The sequence below is a fragment of the Eleginops maclovinus genome, chromosome 8 (assembly GCF_036324505.1).
Source record: "Eleginops maclovinus isolate JMC-PN-2008 ecotype Puerto Natales chromosome 8, JC_Emac_rtc_rv5, whole genome shotgun sequence".
In the NCBI taxonomy this organism is placed as follows: Eukaryota; Metazoa; Chordata; class Actinopteri; order Perciformes; family Eleginopidae; genus Eleginops; species Eleginops maclovinus.
The window spans coordinates 2,664,052-2,685,616 of NC_086356.1; the positions used below are offsets into that span (position 1 = coordinate 2,664,052).

Genomic DNA, 21,565 nt, shown 5'->3' on the forward strand with positions numbered 1-21,565 from the left:
GCTCTCCTCAAGTATCTGCATTCATTAGAGTAATAACACGGCAGGATGTAAAGATATACTCATGCACAGCACAGGTATAAATAAACCATCACACTTATGACAGCCGAGTTGCATTTACACCTCAGTTTTTCAGACTTTGTTCTACTTTATTTGCATTTGAAGAAATTATCTGATTACAAAATGAACTCTAAGATAGATCAAATAACTTCATAACAGTCGACAAATCAGGAAGATAAGAATGAAATACCACCTCCACTGGTCATTATACATGTAATAATAGTCTATATTTCACCGATTCTTCCCTCAGTTCATCAAAGATATGAACTTGGTTTATATAATAACCGTCAGGATGTAAAGGTATATTCATGCACAGCACAGGTATAATAAACCATCACATTTATGACAGCTAGGTTGCATTTTTATACTTAGTCTCCTGGTTTATTTCATGCATCAACCACCGGACTCAGAGACAGTTTCATCCCACAGGACGTAAGAATATTAAACCCCTGAGCTCTGGAAACTCCATAAGCACTCTTACAATTTATTTATGTAATTACACGGTAGAAAACTGTATTTAGTATCATTTTACGGTGCAATATTTAACTCTACATTCTGTTCTTCTATATCTTATATTAAATGCACATGTATAAGGACTCTTTCTGGACTGGAGGAGCTCGGGACTTTAGCTTCAATTTGCTAGATTCTTCCATTTAAGTGAATTACGTTATGATCTTTTCTCCGATCCCTGTCCTTCTCATGGCTTTCTGTGACTAAAGAACAACTGGAAACATCCCATAGTAATCAAGAAGATTGCTGCTGAACACATAAAGGTGGGAGTAAGGGTTCAATGTGTCCTGATTTTGTTAACAGAAGCAGTAAAATCTGCAAAATGATCTTGATGAATAAAGACACAAATATTCCCTCAATCACTTTATTTTATATCCAATCTGTTAAATAGAAAACTCAGTGGTATTGATCATAAAACTAACATGTCCCTTAATAGCGTGCAAGTGTGACTGAAAGCCCCCAGACCACCAATAAAACTATTAGCTCCCCCAGCCCCCCACCACGCTGGAGTCGGGGATTAAATAAGATGAATACGGTCGCAGAGGTCAGGTGAACACTGACACTGCGCTGACCCCTTCCAATCCCCCGGACAGAGTTAATACCAGTAATGGCATCTGTGGGAGAGCACTTCCTGTCAGTCTGCTGAATTAGAGACCTGTATATTGATTCTTTCACCCTTCATGGGGGGCCAAAGGAAATAGATAAATAAATAAATCAATAGAGGAACAAATACCAAAAATGCAGATTGAAATGTTAAAGTGATGCAGGAAAACAATCTCTCTGTTGGTCAGAAAGGGTTTAATGAGTCCTGAAATATGGAGATGGGGTCAGGTGTCTGGTCAGACGGCAGAGACAGCTTACGGAGAGTAAATAGGGGATGGATGTCCGGTGGGTCTGCCGGGGGACGAGTGGCAGGCAGCAGGCTGACACTGAGACTGAGATTTCTGATCCTTTTTTTTTACTCTCCTTCTTTCTGGAGAGGAAGTAAAGAACTCTGATGTATTTGTTGTTTGAGCTGCAATGTATGACTCAGCAGCTTTTAGACACGAAGACACTATTATTTTCCACTTCTCTCTGATGCAGGAGTTTCACTGGAAAGTGGGCGGGGCCTAATTTTGTCCTGAAGTGACGTTGGTGCCTCGTGCTATATTCTTCTAGAAAAAGCCCTGAATAGGATCAAGATGCAAGTCCACGTGGATGTGTGGTTCTCTCGGGCTCGCAATGGATTATCAGTCTGGGAAAAAAGTATAAATTTGACAAAAAACTCACATAGGTTCCTCACTGCAACATCAGCCAATCGGAGCGTCCCTTGTTTTTGGAAAGAATATAAATGACTTGGGGAAAAATAATACATTTGGAAATATTTAAATGCGTACTTGTGGAAACAAACGAGTGAATGCATTTTTTTGACACTTTTGGGACTCCGTATAATATTTGAGCAGTGCTTTGTTTAAAAGGGATCACTTACCAAGAGTGCTCGAGCCGAGGGAGGTGGTGCTCAATAGTTGGAAAGATTAATGCACCAGAGGAGAGCTTCGTAAAATGGAAGTGTGGAGGTGTGTTCGAACCAAAACAAGGCTAAATCAAACACCTTATTTAAAAGACACCGGGGTGTTTTTCACTGCAGCACAAATTAGAGCTAGTGGAAGATGTTTTACTTGCTGATATTTTCCTTTCATTGGTTGGTGAAAGATTAGTAATCTGATTTGTGTGATATGTTACTTATATCTGATCATTAGACCAGTAGTTCTGTTTACCTATGCATCCAAATCAAACTTCTAGTCCTGAAGTACGGTGGCCCACAGCTGCAAAACACCAAATGTAAATTAAATTAAGGAACTGGTGATTAAGTTCATAGTCATTTAACAGATTACATTTTAACACAACCCACCAAACCCTGGTTAAGTGTTGGTGATCCGACCTACACCATTAGGTTTATGGGCAACCATGAAGGACTGGTCCCACACAGGAGAGCGTCTCTGCTGCAATGGTTTGGAGGCCAAGCTGAAAATCCCATATGTAAAGACATCGTGGGTCTTTATTGGGTCTGTTTCACAGTTCTGTCTTCCCAGATTTGAGCTAATAACTCACTGACAATGTTAAGAGTCCCTATTATGCTCATTTTTAGGTCCATATTTGTATTTAAGGCCTCTCTGGGACATGTCTCCATGCTTTAATGCTCAAAAGGCTCTTTGTTTTTCTCATACTGCCTGTGCTGCAGCGACCAATCAGAGCCCAGTCTGCTCTGATTGATTGGTTAGCTCTGTTGTGATTGGTCAACTGCTTAGAGCCGTCCCGCCCCTTAGCCTGTCACTTACAATGTGTTGATGTGTGCATATTTTTTGATATAGACCTTTGTTATTATTCATACTCACCTTTGAACCGCAACTCTCTCCTTCAGGATCGTCCGATTAAAAGCACCACAGGAGGCGGGAGCCACAGTTCTCACAGACTGATGGTTTATTTTAAACGCACATATTCCCTTTGTCTATCCTATCATTAGTAAAATATAACACATTAGAGGCCGTATCTAGAAAAGAGGGATTATGTAAACATGTCAAACATGTAAATCAACAACAATGCTCATAAAAATTAAAAGTCTGTACCAGACGTTTCTTCAAAAAAGCATAAAAACAGCGAGAGAGGATTCCCAAAGCGAGTCGTGAGGACACAGAGCATCTGGCTGGTGATCCACTTTTGTAACACAGTAGACCCTGCAGTAACACGTGTGTGAGAGCAGCATTGACTCGGCACACTTTAAGCTGACATGATGAAGCAAACAGGTCCTTATTCCCACATCCAGCAGACATAGAGCAACATGAGGATTCATTTGGAGCAAAGTCTCTGTCCATCTGATCGGTAAAAGTCCAACACTCTCTCCAGATTTTGACTCTTTGGTGCGGGACAGGTAGAGTAGTGGTGTTTACAGGTGTGGAAGTGAATCAAAAAGAGCTGCAGGTTGGAATAATCATGAAGGAAATGATCAAAAAAAGGGAGATGTTATCATAAAAATACCTGGATTACGTGTGGAAATAAAAAAAATAATCAATCCAAGAAAAAGGTTTCCGGACGCCTTCTTTAAATCACAACGGTCATTTTCTACCACAGAAACGGACATTACATCTAAGGCTGCTGAGGTTCATCCGGTACATTATTTAGTGGGATAGTAAGCACTGTGTGTGGGTAAGCACTGTGTGTGGGTAAGCACTCCCAATTTCAGAGGTCTCTCATGTCCTTGTCCTCTTGCCTGCCGTGTCTGCGATCACATGAAGAACTGACCCAGCAGGTTGGCCAGGCCCAGCACGATGAGGAAGCTGTGGAAGAGCGCTGAGGGCCAGCGGAGCAGCCCCTGCCTCCTCTGGGAGATCATGTGGACCAATGATGGGAAGACGAACACCAGAGCCAGGCCGCATGTTGCTCCAGAGAACCTGCAGGGGGAGCCAGAGAGCCAGCATCAGCGCCGCGTCGACTAGTGAGGGATACTCAGCGGTGGGAAGTAACTAAGCAATAAAATACTGCAGTTAATCACAATTCCGCTTCAGTAAAATGCTACTTGATGCAACAATATTATCTGAAAATATCCAATGCGTAAATATAATTAAATATACACGCCACAAAAAGTACAAGATTTGCTTCGAAAATGTAGAAAAGTAGAAGTTTAAAAAATGAAAATACTTGGGTAAAGTTTAAGTGCCTCAAATATGAGGATTTTGGACCAAGACAAGACCCAGGAGGGACCCAAGACACTCCTTACTCGTCGCCACCCACCCGTACTTTTGTCAGGGAGTATGAATATGGTTCAGACCTTATGATGGATCCGATATTTGGATAAAACTTGGCCATCAGGACGCCGGCTCCAACGATTAAGATGTTCAGCGCCAGGACGTGGAAGAAGCTGCAGGAAGAAAAAACACAAGATGTGTAAAAAGATTCAGACTTTTGGTTTCATTTCAATCCTCATTCAGAGGTCTCACGCAAGCAGGTTTATGGAAGTCTAATTTGACCCTTTTAGGATTTCTTTGTTGATTTATGCCATTTCTTACTGATATTTGATCCTTAAATACACTTTGACTTCTTTGCATGGATTTTTATGCAGTGTGATCGTTATGATATTATCTGCTGTGACATTAGAGGATGATTTTGATATGTTTATGCATGTTTAGGGTTATTTCTGATGGATTCACTCATGCATTGGGAGCCAGCATAGATAATATATTAAACTTCAATGGAGAATTAAGTAACAGTTTTGCCATTCAGTCAGAATTTCAGATGCTTAAGATACTTTAAGAGCTTTGTCTGCTGAGCTTCCACAGAAATAACAACAGGTGTACTGTGATGTCCTTCAGTGGTACCTGGGGTAATGGTTGCCAAAGATCTGGCCCATCACCTGGACCCGCACCAGGTAGCCCAGCAGGGGGTAGACTGTGATCATCTGGAACAGCAGGAAGGTCCGGGCTACGAACACCATCACATCACTGGTGGGGAAGTTATCCAGGAAGTTCTGCAGAGAAATAAAGAAGCATGGAAATCTAAAACTAGAGTCCAGATTCAAAGGGTTCATCTGATAGAGGGAAGGATGAACCCAGGACTGAATAAAACAAGAATACCAAAAATAAATAAATATACTTAAAATATAAATAAATATTAAATGAAAGAAATAATTAAAATAATTAAAATAAATAAAATATAAAGAAATATTAAATGAAATAATTAATTAATTAATTAAAATAAATAAAATATAAATAAATATTAAATGAAAGAATTAATGAAATAAATTAAAATAAATAAAATATAAATAAATATTAAATAAAATAATTAATTAAATAAATTAAAATGAATAAAATATAAAGAAATATTAAATGAAATTATTAATTTATTAATTTATTAATTAAAAATGAATAGAATATAAAGAAATATTAAAAGAAAGAATTAATTAATTAAATAAATTAAAATAAATTAAATATTCAATGAAAAAAATATTTTAAATATATTAAAAGGAATACAACAAAAATAAAAATAAATATTAAATGAAAACAATAAATAAATAAATGTGTAGAGAAGCTGCAGTCACAGTGAAACCACTGAACAGAAGAGGCAATGTATAAATGAGTAAGTAGGAATTCTCACTGGTTCGATGCAGTCTTTGGAGAGAGGAGGTGAGGGGAAGGCAGCGAAGATCAGCACCCCCACATACAGATACGTGAGCCCGACTAGAATATAGGCCACAGACAGGTCCCGCACCTGAAACAGAAAACACAAATTACCTCAAAACCGACTTCCTGTTTCTGAATTGGACATTAAGGTCTCACACAAGGACTCAAGTGTCAGACAGTGAGACTGAGCGGTGTTTTGTGAAGTCAGCAGAGAAAAAGGTACAACATAATGCTCACATTGTTCTGCTGGTGCTTGTTGCTCTTCATTAACGTGATGATGCAGTTGTGAATGAAGAAGGCCAGCGTGAGGACGCCAGTGAACTGAGGGAAAAGCGTCCTGAACTCTAGAAGAACCGACAGAAGAGAAGAGTTAAACATTTACCTCTGAGGAGCTTCAGTGGGAAAGAGAACATTTTTTATCAAATAGAAATCGACCTCAAAAGGAAAGTGCTTCACGAACCAAAGAAATAACAACGCTACCCGGCCTTATCCAGGTAATAAATACTAACTACGTGATTGGATAAAAGCACTTAAAACAGAAGAAATTAAACACAGGACTGAATAAAACATGGATGATGAAAATAATAAAAATACATAAAATATAAATTAAAATAAATACATCAAATATAATTTAAAATAAATAAATAAAATATAATTAAAATAAATACATAAAATATAAATTAAAATAAATAAATAAATAAAATCGAAATTAAAATAAATACATAAAATATAAATTAAAATAAATACATAAAATATCAATTAAAATAAATACATAAAATATAAATTAAAATAAATACATAAAATATAAATTAAAATAAATAAATAAATAAAATCGAAATTAAAAATAAATACATAAAATATAAATAAATATAAAATGAAAAAATAAGTAATATAAATACAAATAAATAAATACAATTAATAGCAAAATTAAAAAGGTAGATTATGAGGTGGCTATTAAAAGTATGAACGCTCTCTGCCGCCCTCATTTCTTCTTGGAGGCTGTTCCACAATATCAGGCCATAAAAACGCCTCAATGTGGGTCTTTTTTTTAGCTTTATGAATACTAAAAGTACCAGAAGATGTGAGACTTAAGGAAAAAGCCAGGTTTAATATACAATCAAGAGGTTGCATTAATACAACTGATAATATTAAAATGCATCTGGGTCAATTACTCCACCAATTGAACCGGTTTTCAATCCTGGACGTTAACCCCAGATAGAGTTAGTCAGTTTTAAATGAGTTGCTGTGGAGCATTGAGACGTGCAGATGTTTACCTGGCACGTAGAACTGGGTGGAGTCAAACCAGTGGAACTGCAGGTGGAAGCCGAGGCGGACAGCTTTGATGGTGACCAGTGCAATGAGGTAGAGCACTGAGATGGTTCCTGGAAAGCAGAGGACACATTTACTACTGACTTCACCTCAGTGTTGATATTTACATGCATTGCCTTTGATATTGATGAAATCCAAAAGTAAATAAATAAAAACAATAGCCACAGAAAACTGGTATCATAGAATACAGTTACCAGTTAATGACATAAAAACAAAAGTAACAAAAGCATAAAGAATAGATTCAAAGTTACGACCCTGCCGACCCGGAGAGAGACATTCTTGTGGCACACCGGGTGTTAGTTTTTCTCCAAAATGGGAATGTGAAAGCCTTCAGACTCATCGTAAAGCAGCATTTGGATCTCCCAGTTTGCATCTCACACACAGAGGGATCGACCTCTCTTACCCAGGAAGGTGAACCGAGCGAAGAAGGAGGCCGAGCGGAAGCAGAGCAGCGGCAGCAGCAGGATGACGAGGTACAGGGGGATGGTGTTGGTCTTGCTCCACCAGTTCTCAAAAGTGGTGTCAGTAGTGTCATTCCCACTGGTGGTGAGGAACACAGTGCTGACGGTGAAGTTCCCTCCAGGGTCCGTGTTGGGGAAGGGACAGATGACTGGTGAGGACAACAAAGCGTTACCATTTGGACGGTCAGAGTGTTAACGTTGAGGGTTTTTCTACTCGATGGTCAGGGAGGAGCTTGGAGTTTAGTTATAATATAAAGTGTGCAGTCTGGAAAGGAGGGCCCAATGAACACACACATGTTTTATAAAGCTTAATGCACATCTCAAAATGTTCGTAGAGAAGGGAAGAGACTGAAGTTATGTCGTAAGCATAAACAGACGGCATTTCTGGTTCTGGTTTCCACTAAAATGAACAGGAAAAAAGGAGACGATATGATGGTTCAGATGCATCCTTATAGGCTAAGAATTAAATGTTAGTCAGTACTTGATATCCTTCGTCCTTCGAAAGCCGGGAATTTAGGAGCACATTCCTCACATTTTAACTTCTGGTGAAACGATAACCTGCCTTAAAGTTAGGAGTTTTATGGTTTTAGTGACTTACCTTTATCCGAGCCGTTCGTCCCGAACTCTGAATCTGACATGTTGACGTTGTGAGCGTAGTCTGCACACAGGAGAGGAAGCCGATCAAAACAGAGTCTCGTTTTTTGCACATTTTACTGGGAGAAACACTACTCATCAGGCCAGGGGAGAAACAGATAACAGGATTACTCGTATATTATCTTATAGTTACATTAAAACAAGACCTAATTAGATTACTGGTGCACGTTTTAAATTAGGGATAACTTGCAGGATTACAGCGTTACGTACAGATCAATATGTTATAGTTAGGCCTGATTTCTCTTTCTGGAATTCCGTTCTTCTTTGTTTTGGATGTATTTTTCTAAACGCAGATCTTAAACACCTTATTTATTAAACAAAAATACTGCGTTTGCTTTTAATTCACTACTTTTCTGTCGGCTTAGCCTTTAATTTGAGAGTTCTTCTACTAAATATCTTCCCTCTAAGGCTACCTTGTTCTGTTGTGACTTACTGTAGATAAACTGTCCGCTGTTGTAGAGGAAATTGGACATGAGGACCCAGTAGACCACCATGGCTCCTATGAGAGACACCATGGAGAAGACCAAACTGGACCACTGGCCGAACTTTCCAAAGTAGTACCGACAGACGTCCGGGAACTCCCAGTCCGACGTGTCCATGTAGGCTGCACACAGAAGAGGAGGAGCAATTACAGAGGTGTTCTCTTTGGAAAAACAGTAGATTTTAGCGGTCCCAGTTTTGGGCTTTCCATTTAGCCTTTTGGGACCAATTCCAAACCAACCCCTACATCCTCTCCCTCTGTTCCCACTTCCACTTTGTCGGTGCAGTTGTGTGGAGGTCCCGCCATATTTAGTGCCGTTCCAAACCAAGAAGTGGGAAGAAGAACCCTCCAACAGGAAGTCTGCATAAACCTGCTGCACATCCTGACCATGTGCAAGGCTGTTGGTGTCCAGGTCTATTCTGGATAACTGTGCAGGTGTGCATTCGCTCTAAACTGACTTGCTTCTGTACAGACACTGTTAGAAAAACCCTAACTATTAGATTTAAAAACAAGAGCGTGTTTAAAGTAAATTAAACGCCACTATATATTATTTTTCTTACTCTTTCTTTGTAATTGTTTGCTATATAGATGCTGATTCTACTCGAAGGTTACGAAATGTTAGCACAGTTCCTCTTTCTGCCGAAGAGAGGAGGAGGAGCTTCATTCAGCTGAGGTTGGTTTGGAATTGGGCCGTACTTTTCAAGATGAATCAAAGGCAGGTGCGGGTACAAGCATGGGAAAGTCTTAAAGGAATCGAGCTTAAATGTTAATAGCCTTTCCATAATTGCAGAAGTTTAAGACAGTTTTTCATTCAGTTATTTTGATGAACTCTGCATCTCTGGCTGCCTCCTGGTGGATTAAATTATTCCGTATGATGTAGTATTTAGTAGAGCAAACTGACTGTAAAAGTAAGCAATTAGTTCATTACTGTAGGAGGCATGCATGTCAGTTTAGACATATCATGCAATATCATTATTGGACACTTGGTGGCGGTGGTGTGCAGCACACGGGTGTATAAACGGGGTCATAGGTGAACATAAAGGGTAGAGAGAAGACACAGCTCTTACAAAACCCTAATAGGAAATATGTATTGTACAAGTACTTCAATAAACCTCTACCTGTGCAATAGTTGCCATTACATGTGCATCAAAGCCTTATCTATGAGTTCTTCGAGCCTCTCTGCAGAGAAAACATTGCATTATGAATGTGACGTAAGAAAGAAAAAGGCTTCCTGCAGCCTCCAGATCACACAGTCCACTCATAAGACGTGTGATCTGGAGGGTGTGTGCATGACTCGGTCAGTGTGTGCGTGCTGCCGCTGCTCCTGGGAGGTGTGAGAGTCTGGCGAGAACATGCTAAAGGAGCCACTCCTCTGAGGGAACATGACAGCAGCAGACACAGAGCACCTGCCAGAGCTTATTAAACTAATGTCTTCTAAAGAAAGGATGATGCATGTGAGATGCACGCTGGGCATGCTGAGTCCACACTCTGCCAGATAACACATTTATAAAGGACACACATACATTTTAAGCAAAACCCCAGAGTGCATCGTTAATCTGAAGGGATGGAGGACAACACTGAAGCATTCACCTGTCCTACAAACACTACAAACCAAGAGCTTTTTTTCCAAATCTCTCAAACTTTTGGCACACGACACACACCTCTGAGACTTTGTCCAACACACTCATGTCACCCTGAGAAATCTCCCAGTGAATGAGAGAAATCCACAGCGCTTCTCCCTGAAAAAAGATAAGCTATGGAGCAAATACAAATACAATTACTTCACTTGGTGGTCTATACACTGGGGCTGAGACCCTTCTGAGGAGGACCTGGTTTTGGATCCGACCAGGGGACCCTCTACACCATTTCTATATTTTAATGACGAATAGAAGAGCAATCTTTCCTACTTGACTCTTGTGAGGTTGCACTCTTTGCAGGTAAGTCTTTGTTTGCATCCTTTACTCATTTTCTAAACCTCCGAAGGGAAAAGGAATTCCAACTTCTCCTAACACGGCGAAGGGTTTGAAAGCTTGAGGATCTTCCGGTTTAATAGAAGGCCAATTGAGAGCCTTGTTAATTAAGTATTCATCTCCATAAAGATGCTTTATCAATCTTTTTGCTTCTGTTGGCAACTTCACACGAGCTGTCTTGGTTGGCCGACGGTGCATTGCTCCAAAAAGTAAAGCCTGTGTTCAGTTTTCTCTCTGATACCACGCTCAAACGCTCGTATGAAGGACTGATGAAGGTCTGTTGAGGGTAGGAATGTTGAGGCCTTTATGCAAGTGTCTCAAAGGAAAAATAATACTAAAAGAGATAGATTTTAGACTGGCTTACGTATAGCCTTTGGTGATTTGAGGACGATGTAACAGCAGTAGAGCATCAGCAGGCCGGTGAAGATGAGGATGAGGATTCCCAAAGTGAAACCCGCCTAAAAGAGACATCAAATGGTCAATGCATATAGCTCTTATCCAGTCCTTACGACAGTCACCCATTCACATACATTCAGACAGAGGCAGAGGGTTGTGTTTCCCTGTGATTAGAGCACAAAAAGCATGTCATGCTTAGGGAGTATGTGGGGTAAAGAGCATCACCTGCTTTATCCCCCACGGTATGCTGAGTATAGATGTCCCCATCATTGTGTTCCATATAGCAAATCTGCGAGGAGAGAAAAAGGAAGGTCAGAATCGAAGCAGGCAAAGTGTGAAGAGGACATTTAGCTCGGGGTGATTTACTGATCAGCTGACAGGGCTTACATGGTGATGATACTGGGGTTTTTAGAGGAGGAGTCGCTGCCTTTCACCTTGAAAGCTGTCCCCAGTGGGCTGTAGATGTAGATCTCCTCTGTGCCCGGGATCACATGGTCGGGCGGACTCTGGGGAAGAAACACAGGCTTTACAGGAACAGTAACAAGGTGTTTATGTCAGAGAAACTTAGGGAAAACGTAACACATCCTAATTTGTATCCCCTTCCTGCGAACCTGACTCTGAATGTGGAATTTTTCCATTTAAAAGCTTGAATGGAGGATGTTACAACCATCTCATGGTCCACTATAACCACAGAGGGGTAACCACATGGGAAATGAACTTGTTGCATGGTTATTACCTGGGTTACAATCTTTCAATCACCCAAAATCTTCCCTAAAATGTGTGTTAGGCATTTGCCTCACAAATTTGTGGCACAAACGGCTGCATGGATGTCATAAAAACAGATGCTGTGCAATGATGACCTGCAGCATTTCTGCAAACTTCTGATGCAATGATATGTCAACAGGTTCAAATGTTGACATCATGCCAAAGACTTCTATGTATTGTGTGTAGCTACGGGAATTAGCATGCTAACAGGTTAGCCCCTGTCTTGTCACACCACTTGTCCGATATTGAGTCGGTGTAACAGCGAGTCTGACCTCTGAGCCACACGAGAGGTCAGACTGTAGAGCGGCCCTGAAGGCCTGTCAATCATGATGAAGGTACAGAGTCCATGTTATTCTGTGACATCATTCGGGAAAAACAAACAAACAAAAAAAGCCCAAAAAGCAGAATCATTTTTCCTCCCCAATTATTGGACAGGGCTGGGAGCCGAAGCACCGCTGCTGTGACGAAGCGGATTGGGGGGCGGGGCTTAAGGGAAAACACCTGGCGAATGGGCCCCGATTTTTCTGATTGGACTTACCAGCACTCTGTCAGAGGAGCCCGTCAGCCGGCTGTAGTAGTGCACCCGGCTGTTGAGGATGGCCGCCTCAGCGGAGACCCTCTCCTGCGGGACGTCATCCACGATATTCCGGGGCTCCACGTAAAAAGGCCTGAAACACAAAGAGGAAAGTGATGTCACTTGTTCGTGGTATTTAGGGCACCTGGTGTGGGTGGTGGTGTGACAATTGGTTGTGGTTTGTTTATTTGATTCATTAAATATCCTTGAATGTTAAAAACAGTTTGGGTTTTTTATTTATTTATACAATATAGCAGCCACAGCAGCTTCTCCGGATTGGTTAGTTGCTGCTCTGCTGTTTAATATCAGCATGCCGCAGCGGGCTCTGGACGCTTGTAATGGGCATTTTCACAACTTAAAACACTGAACTGCATCTCTAAAATGTGAGTTATACCGAGCACAGGGTTTGATTTTGGACCGTCAGCATGTCTTGACCGCAGCAAAGCGTACACGTGTGTGCGTCCTAATACTTTATGTGCGAGAGAGCTAGTTGGTCCCTGTGAAATACCTAACTGGATTAAAATCCCAATGTGCCAAACACACACACACATTCAACTTCTCAGTATTTGCTCGTCATGCGGGTTCCAGGTCTGACTCCAAGTTGGAAGGACATGTTTATTATCTAACACACACACACACACACACACACACACACACACACACACACACACACCACACGATCTAAAGATAAACTACCCAGCAGTACAACAAGACAGCATGTGGATAAATGCAGTAACGCTTCACTCGATGTAAGGTTGATGAGTTGTAAAAACAAGAATGAGACATTTAAGTTCACTTTTTAAAATGTCAATATATCGTGCCGTTTCTTTAACAGTGACTTCCACATTTAAGGACATAATAACAACAACAAAACAACTAAAATGGAAAGAAAACGTACACAAGACATCAAAAAAATCCCTCTAAAGAAGCAAATACAGTAAATACAAACACACACATAAAGGTGGAGATAAAACCAACACAAATACAAGTCATTTCTGGGATTCCATTCCTAAAAAGCTGCATTTACATTTGTGAGACTTTAAACTCAATCTCACTGTAATCAAAATAACACAAAATCAAATCAAAATACATTTTAAAAAAAGGGAGAAGCTCTACTCCTCTCGTTGTGCCTGTTTAATGACAATAAAGGATTCTATATTTTTGATTTAATGCCATATACAGTGGGGCAAAAAAGTATTTAGTCAGCCACCAATTGTGCAAGTTCTCCCATTTAAAAAGATGAGAGAGGCCTGTCATTTTTATCATAGGTATACCTCAACTATGAGAGACAGAATGAGAAAAAAAATCCAGGAAATCACATTGTAGGATTTTTAAAGAATTTATTTTCAAATGATTGTGGAAAATAAGTATTTGGTCAATAACAAAAGTTCATCTCAATACTTTGTTATATACCCTTTGTTGGCAACGACAGAGGTCAAACGCTTTCTGTAAGTCTTCACAAGGTTTTCACACACTGTTGCTGGTATTTTGGCCCATTCCTCCATGCAGATCTCCTCTAAAGCAGTGATGTTTTGGGGCTGTCGCTGGGCAACACGGACTCCCTCCAAAGATTTTCTATGGGGTTGAGATCTGGAGACTGGCTAGGCCACTCCAGGACCTTGAAATTTTTCTTACGAAGCCACTCCTTCGTTGCCCTGGCGGTGTGTTTGGGATCATTGTCATGCTGAAAGACCCAGCCACGCTTCATCTTCAGTGCCCTTGCTGATGGAAGGAGGTTTTCACTCAAAATCTCACGATACATGGCCCCATTCATTCTTTCCTTTACACGGATCAGTCGTCCTGGTCCCTTTGCAGAAAAACAGCCCCAAAGCATGATGTTTCCACCCCCATGCTTCACAGTAGGTATGGTGTTCTTTGGATGCAACTCTGCATTCTTTCTCCTCCAAACACGATGAGTTGAGTTTTTACCAAAAAGTTCTATTTTGGTTTCATCTGACCATATCACATTCTCCCAATCCTCTTCTGGATCATCCAAATGCCCTCTAGCAAACTTCAGACGGGCCTGGACATGTACTGGCTTAAGCAGGGGGACACGTCTGGAACTGCAGGATTTAAGTCCCTGGCGGCGTAGTGTGTTACTGATGGTAGCCTCTGTTACTTTGGTCCCAGCTCTCTGCAGGTCATTCACTAGGTCCCCCCGTGTGGTTCTGGGATTTTTGCTCACCGTTCTTGTGATCATTTTGACCCCACGGGGTGAGATCTTGCGTGGAGCCCCAGATCGAGGGAGATTAGCAGTGGTCTTGTATGTCTTCCATTTTCTAATAATTGCTCCCACAGTTGATTTCTTCACACCAAGCTGCTTACCTATTGCAGATTCAGTTTTCCCAGCCTGGTGCAGGTCTACAATTTTGTCTCTGGTCTCCTTTGACAGCTCTTTGGTCTTGGCCATAGTGGAGTTTGGAGTATGACTGTTTGAGGTTGTGGACAGGTGTCTTTTATACTGATAACGAGTTCAAAAAGGTGCCATTAATACAGGTAACGAGTGGAGGACAGAGGAGCCTCTTAAAGAAGAAGTTACAGGTCTGTGAGAGCCAGAAATCTTGCTTGTTTGTAGGTGACCAAATACTTATTTTACCGAGGAATTTACCAATTAATTCATTAAAAATCCTACAATGTGATTTCCTGGATTGTTTCCCCCATTCTGTCTCTCATAGTTGAAGTGTACCTATGATAAAAAATTACAGGCCTCTCTCATCTTTTTAAATGGGAGAACTTGCACAATTGGTGGCTGACTAAATACTTTTTTGCCCCACTGTACACCATGCTGCTGCAAACGTGGATTCATCCGCCGCTGAAAGTAGTCCCCGACAAACGTGGGATTTCCTCCTGTTTTATGAACGCTGTTGTAAAGTACACTGAGCCCCTGCTGTAGCCAGTTATAATGGTTTAGTATACACTTACAAAGGGTCGCTTGCTTTAATAAAACATATGCATTTCGTGGGTAATCTCTTAAATCTTCTACATTAGTATTCAGACGTTTGCTTTGGATAATGATTTACCATATTTGGACACAGACGTGCTTTTTTTTGTATGTAAAACTCCTGAATATGATGAAATATAATCCACCGTGTGTGTGTCTGCATTATTCCATCATGCAGGCGCAGTGCCGGTGGGGGTGGGGTGGGGGTGCTATTGATCGGTGTCGTGTTTCAGTGTGATCTACCTCTTGGCCTTGAAGTCCAGGGAGTCCGTGGAGCCTCTCTGGGAGTAGCTCTCTGCCGTCTGCTCGGAGCTCAGCAGAGGCCTGCAGTCGTCCTCCATGATGCCTCAGACTTTCAGCTACAGCCTCCCAACGCTCATCACCTGACTGGGAGGAAGCGGGTTGTAAAATCTAATCAGTAACTGGCACACAGCCGCCGTAAAACATGCAGTGTTTATGTAGACTGCACTAGCGTGAAGTCCAGTTTCTCCTGGTGCACCGTCAGGAGTCCTTACTTTTTATGTTGCTGTACATGGTGCGATCACATGGTTCATGCATGCTTTAAAGGTTATTTTATTTTAAATTCCAACAGATTTATGGCTCTTCTTGTTGAAAGCTCTGCTAAAAATCCATGTCCAGTAAAAAAGTATCACGTATATTTGGGGTGTAGTACTATTCTTCTTTTCTGTGTATTTAACTCCACACATTTGAGACAGAAATCATATTTCTGATGGAGGTAGACGACGTACATTGACCTGAAGGTGGGCAAAGAGACAACATACATCATCAAAACTGCATAAAACTGTCTTTTGTCTGTATTTATTTACAACCGATGAAGGCTAAACCTGTATTTTACATTCTTCCTCGCTTAAAACTGAAGTTATTAAGATGAGTTAATGCTACAAAGAGACGTAAATGTAGTGCCTTGTAATTCCCAGTTAGACTTGCTGTCTGTCAGGCCATGAATAAGGCATTACTATTTCAAAAGACTGGTGAGAAAAATGATAAAACAACAGAAATATGTCAAAGAGTCACTCACAACTTGCATGGATGTTAACTCTGAGCATGAATCCCATTTAATTCACTCAATTACTTTCATTTTGGGGACATGCAGATATATCAATGATTTTCAGTCCGATTTGGAGCCAAAACAAAAACACATCCACTGTTTTAAATAGAGTCATGCTTAAAGATGAATATCCACTGCACAAAACATAAAGCGATATTTTAGGTCATACTGCCCCCTTTAGCCCCCAGGGGTCTAATCTCTGACCTGCAACTCACTGGGAGAGCGACAGATCCTGGAAATCAAAATGTAATTTCCCTCGATTTTATACATTCAGATTTGAAACTGTGACACCTGTGCTCCGGACCCGAGGCAGCATCACTTTGCTTCAGTGAGTAATTGACAGCTCTAAACAGATGATCGGTGAATACAAATATTGGAGCTTCTTTAACCCTGAAGCACACCTTTCCTTTCATCAGGTGTGAAGGTGGTTTATTTCAAGCCTCAGGCAGGAGGACCTCTAGTGGCGCTACAGGTTCTGCAGGTTCACCTCTGAGGGAACAGGAAGGAGCTTTGAGAGACCAAATGGTTCTGATCCAGAGCACAGGACCCTAAACTGAAGCTCGGGTAGTCACAGAGCCACGTCACGGTTTGCTCGTTGCTCTGTGATGTCCCGTCATGTCCTGAACTCACTAAACTGTTCTAGCTGCTCTTATATTTGCCTGTGTCATTAAATCCACATTACTGATGAATATGTATAATCTCACTGTGACAACATTTAGTAAAAGCATCAACGGGACACCAAACGACATGGAGGTATTTGTTAAATCTATGGTTTTGTTTCTTTATACAACTCTTTGGGATTCATGCACTTGTGATGAAGTTTACATTGTGTGCTATTTAAAATGTTAATAGCATTGAGATGTTTATGAAGTGATCATCATAAAGGCTTTACTGTGAGGTTTTGAATGTTATGTTTAAGCTTTTTTCCCACACAACGATCCAATCACGTCTAAACGGGAGGTGTCAGTGTGCAGGTGTAACCCCATCTATAAAAAAAGGTCTTTAATGCATTAAAATGTATAAGTGTTAGACTTTTGATCCTGTAGATACTTCCCAAAGCCTCTCAGAAACAGATCAGAGCCCGACATATGTACACAGTAAGGACTAAACACCAAAAATAATCACAAAAAACTAATAGTTTTTGCTATAAAATAGGGCATTTTTGTAAGGCGCCAATAGTGCCATACAGATAAAGCTATACACCAACTTAAACCCGGCTACCTCAGTGACATGTCAGAAACCACAGTGTGTTATCTGAACCATAGGAAGCATGTGGGAGCTGAGTCATACGCTGACAGGACAAACAGCTCTTCCTGCAGACACGCAGAGATAACATCACGTGACACACAAACACACACACACACACACACACACACACACACACACACACACACACACACACACACACACACACACACACACACACACACACACACACACACACACACACACACACACACACACACACACACAGTTTGTTCAAACACTTTGTCACACTGACCCTGTTTTACACACTATAATACTTTGTGCTAGTGTAGGTAGTACATTATACACAATTTACTATTATTTTTACTCCACTACATGTATGTAATCCCTTTAGTTGCTAGGCAGATTAGGATTAATGATGGTAAATATAATCAGCCCTTAAATCAGACTGTAGTTCACCTGCAGTAAATCCAGCAGCTACCCTGCAGTATACAAAGCCATTCAAACTAGCTGCACCTTTACCAGCTCTGAGAACACTTTAATGATCAATCATTATAAAACATATCAGAGATATTATTCTGAAATGGACCAATCAGACAATGACTACTTTTACTGTCGCTACTTTAAGTACATTTAGAGGAGAGTACTTTCTACTTTCACTGGAGGAACATTTAGAATACTGTTCACTGTGACAGAGTATTCCTACACTCTGGTACTTCTGCTTTACTCAAGTACAAGACCTGAGTACTTCTACTTTACTCAAGAACAAGACATGAGTACTTCTACTTTACTCAAGTACAAGATCTGAGTACTTCTACTTTACTCAAGTACAAGACCTGAGTACTTCTACTTTACTCAAGAACAAGACATGAGTACTTCTACTTTACTCAAGTACAAGATCTGAGTACTTCTACTTTACTCAAGTACAAGATCTGAGTACTTCTACTTTACTCAAGTACAAGATCTGAGTACTTCTACTTTACTCAAGTACAAGATCTGAGTACTTCTACTTTACTCAAGTACAAGACCTGAGTACTTCTACTTTACTCAAGTACAAGATCTGAGTACTTCTACTTTACTCAAGTACAAGATCTGAGTACTTCTACTTTTACTCAAGTACAAGACCTGAGTACTTCTACTTTACTCAAGTACAAGATCTGAGTACTTCTACTTTACTCAAGTACAAGATCTGAGTACTTCTACTTTACTCAAGTACAAGATCTGAGTACTTCTACTTTTACTCAAGTACAAGACCTGAGTACTTCTACTTTTACTTAAGTACAAGACCTGAGTACTTCTACTTTTACTCAAGTACAATATCTGAGTACTTCTACTTTTACTCAAGTATAAAACCTGAGTACTTCTGCATTTACTCAAGACCTGAGTACTTCTACTTTACTCAGATAAGTAAAAGTACTCCTCCCACTTCTGCATGACACTGAGCCTCCAGCGTTTAGCAGGAAATACTTTGAGTAAAATCAAAAAATAGCTGATTATGCAAATTCCTTCTCTTACCGGATGTCGATTTTCTGTTCCTTTCCTTCCCATATAACTCCAGTCAGTGAACGTTACCCAACTTAACCAATTAGAAACACACACACACACACACACACACACACACACACACACACACACACACACACACACACACACACACACACACACACACACACACACACACACACACACACACACACACACAGAGACCAGCTAGGCTAATGACAAGCCTTGCCATGAGACACTAGCTTAGACAGTAGCAGAGTTAGCAGGACAGAAGGACAATGCGTACCAAAGTGTGCAGTGAAGCTCCTATTGTCCTCAGCTCATCTCAGGTGTGCTGTGTCAGCAAATGTCACAGCCTGCAAGTTCTCACCAAAAATACTTTTAAAAAAAAACACCAGACGTCTACACACACACACACACACACACACACACACACACACACACACACACACACACACATACACACACAGTGGATGCTAAAAGACTCCTTCCAGGTAAACACGGCAGACACAGTGTGGAGAGCAGCGCACTGGTTCTGGGTACAGTCCGACTGGTAGTACAATAAGTTAAAAAGAAGTGTACATTCCCCCTGTGAGACGAGCTGAGCGTCTGGTTGTTGTTACTGCTTCTTCTTCTGCTTCTTCTCTTGGTTTTGTGTTTCCTCTTCTTCTGTGGGTTTTACTGAGAACTTGACACTCCGCAGCGCCACGTGCAGAGCGGAATGCGTGCGTGCAACAACACATCTGAGGGAACGTCACTCTTCCTTTGCTGATTACAAAAGTCCTTTCAAAATATTCACAGGTGGGAAGAAGTACTCAGGTCTTGTACTTGAGTAAAAGTACACACACCAAAGAGTACTCTGTCACAGTAAAAGTCCTGCATTCTAAATGTTCTTCCAGTAAAAGTAGAAGTACTCAGGTCTTGTACTTGAGTAAAGTAGAAGTACTCAGATTTGTACTTGAGTAAAGTAGAAGTACTCAGATCTTGTACTTGAGTAAAGTAGAAGTACTCAGATCTTGTACTTGAGTAAAAGTAGAAGTACTCAGATCTTGTACTTGAGTAAAGTAGAAGTACTCAGATCTTGTACTTGAGTAAAAGTAGAAGTATTCAGATCTTGAGTAAAAGTAGAAGTACTCAGATCTTGTACTTGAGTAAAAGTAGAAGTATTCAGATCTTGAGTAAAAGTAGAAGTACTCTGGTATTGTTCTTGAGTAAAAGTAGAAGTACTCAGGTCTTGTTCTTGAGTAAAAGTAGAAGTACTCAGGTCTTGTTCTTGAGTAAAGTAGAAGTACTCAGATCTTGTACTTGAGTAAAGTAGATGTACTCAGATCTTGTACTTGAGTAAAGTAGAAGTACTCAGGTCTTGTACTTGAGTAAAGTAGAAGTACTCAGGTCTTGTACTTGAGTAAAGTAGAAGTACTCAGGTCTTGTACTTGAGTAAAAGTAGAAGTACTCAGATCTTGTACTTGAGTAAAGTAGAAGTACTCAGGTCTTGTACTTGAGTAAAGTAGAAGTACTCAGATCTTGTACTTGAGTAAAGTAGAAGTACTCAGATCTTGTACTTGAGTAAAGTAGAAGTACTCAGATCTTGTACTTGAGTAAAAGTAGAAGTACTCAGATCTTGTACTTGAGTAAAAGTAGAAGTACTCAGGTCTTGTACTTGAGTAAAAGTAGAAGTACTCAGATCTTGTACTTGAGTAAAGTAGAAGTACTCAGATGTTGTACTTGAGTAAAGTAGAAGTACTAAGGTCTTGTACTTGAGTAAAGTAGAAGTACTCAGGTCTTGTACTTGAGTAAAGTAGAAGTACTCAGGTCTTGTACTTGAGTAAAGTAGAAGTACCAGAGTGTAGGAATACTCTGTCACAGTTAAAGTATTCTAAATGTTCCTCCAGTGAAAGTAGAAAGTACTCTCCTCTAAATGTACTTAAAGTAGCGACAGTAAAAGTAGTCATTGTCTGATTGGTCCATTTCAGAATAATATCTCTGATATGTTTTATAATGATTGATCATTAAAGTGTTCTCAGAGCTGGTAAAGGTGCAGCTAGTTTGAATGGCTTTGTATACTGCAGGGTAGCTGCTGGATTTACTGCAGGTGAACTGAAGTCAACAACAAATCACAAAAGTACACAAATCAAAATATGGGAAACACTGACAACCAATTGAGTGTCTTAATTTAGTTCAGGATTTCTATTAGCCCCTTGAAGACTGACCTTAAGTTCCATTATGCACTTTTTCTTATATATTCCATTTCATGTGTGTGTAGTATTTCATATTTTTGGGATAGAAGGGCCTAATTCCAGATCTTAGAGTTGAAAGGCCGGGAATCAAACCAGTTCACTAGGCACCAGTGACCCCATATGGGCCAGCTCTAACCACTGAGCTCCCCTGCAGCCCTAAATTCACATTATTAAGTACGCTGCTGTTCCTAAATTCCTCACAGGAAGTTAAGCCCCATATCAGAGGCTGTTTAGCTTCACTGTCACAGCTGATACTGCT

At 40.5% G+C, this 21,565-nt stretch overlaps 1 protein-coding gene across 2 annotated transcripts; it reads right to left on the reverse strand.

Annotated features, from left to right (window-relative positions):
- Positions 1 to 3,004: 3,004 nt before the first annotated feature.
- Positions 3,005 to 19,720, reverse strand: slc38a9 (solute carrier family 38 member 9). 2 transcript variants are annotated; one of them, XM_063889914.1, is made up of 15 exons: positions 19,356 to 19,720; positions 15,535 to 15,678; positions 12,315 to 12,444; positions 11,399 to 11,517; positions 11,237 to 11,300; positions 10,980 to 11,073; positions 8,598 to 8,768; positions 8,109 to 8,168; positions 7,453 to 7,659; positions 6,995 to 7,102; positions 5,958 to 6,064; positions 5,695 to 5,808; positions 4,920 to 5,068; positions 4,373 to 4,462; positions 3,005 to 3,995 (listed from the first exon to the last, which is right to left on the reverse strand). In XM_063889914.1, the coding sequence occupies exons 2-15, from the start codon at positions 15,630 to 15,632 to the stop codon at positions 3,830 to 3,832; spliced, it is 1,677 nt and encodes a 558-aa protein (XP_063745984.1). In that variant the 5' UTR covers positions 15,633 to 15,678; positions 19,356 to 19,720; the 3' UTR covers positions 3,005 to 3,829. The 2 variants fall into 2 exon arrangements, with proteins under 2 accessions (XP_063745984.1, XP_063745985.1); XM_063889915.1 differs by lacking the exon at positions 19,356 to 19,720 and adding an exon at positions 19,082 to 19,268.
- Positions 19,721 to 21,565: the final 1,845 nt, after the last annotated feature.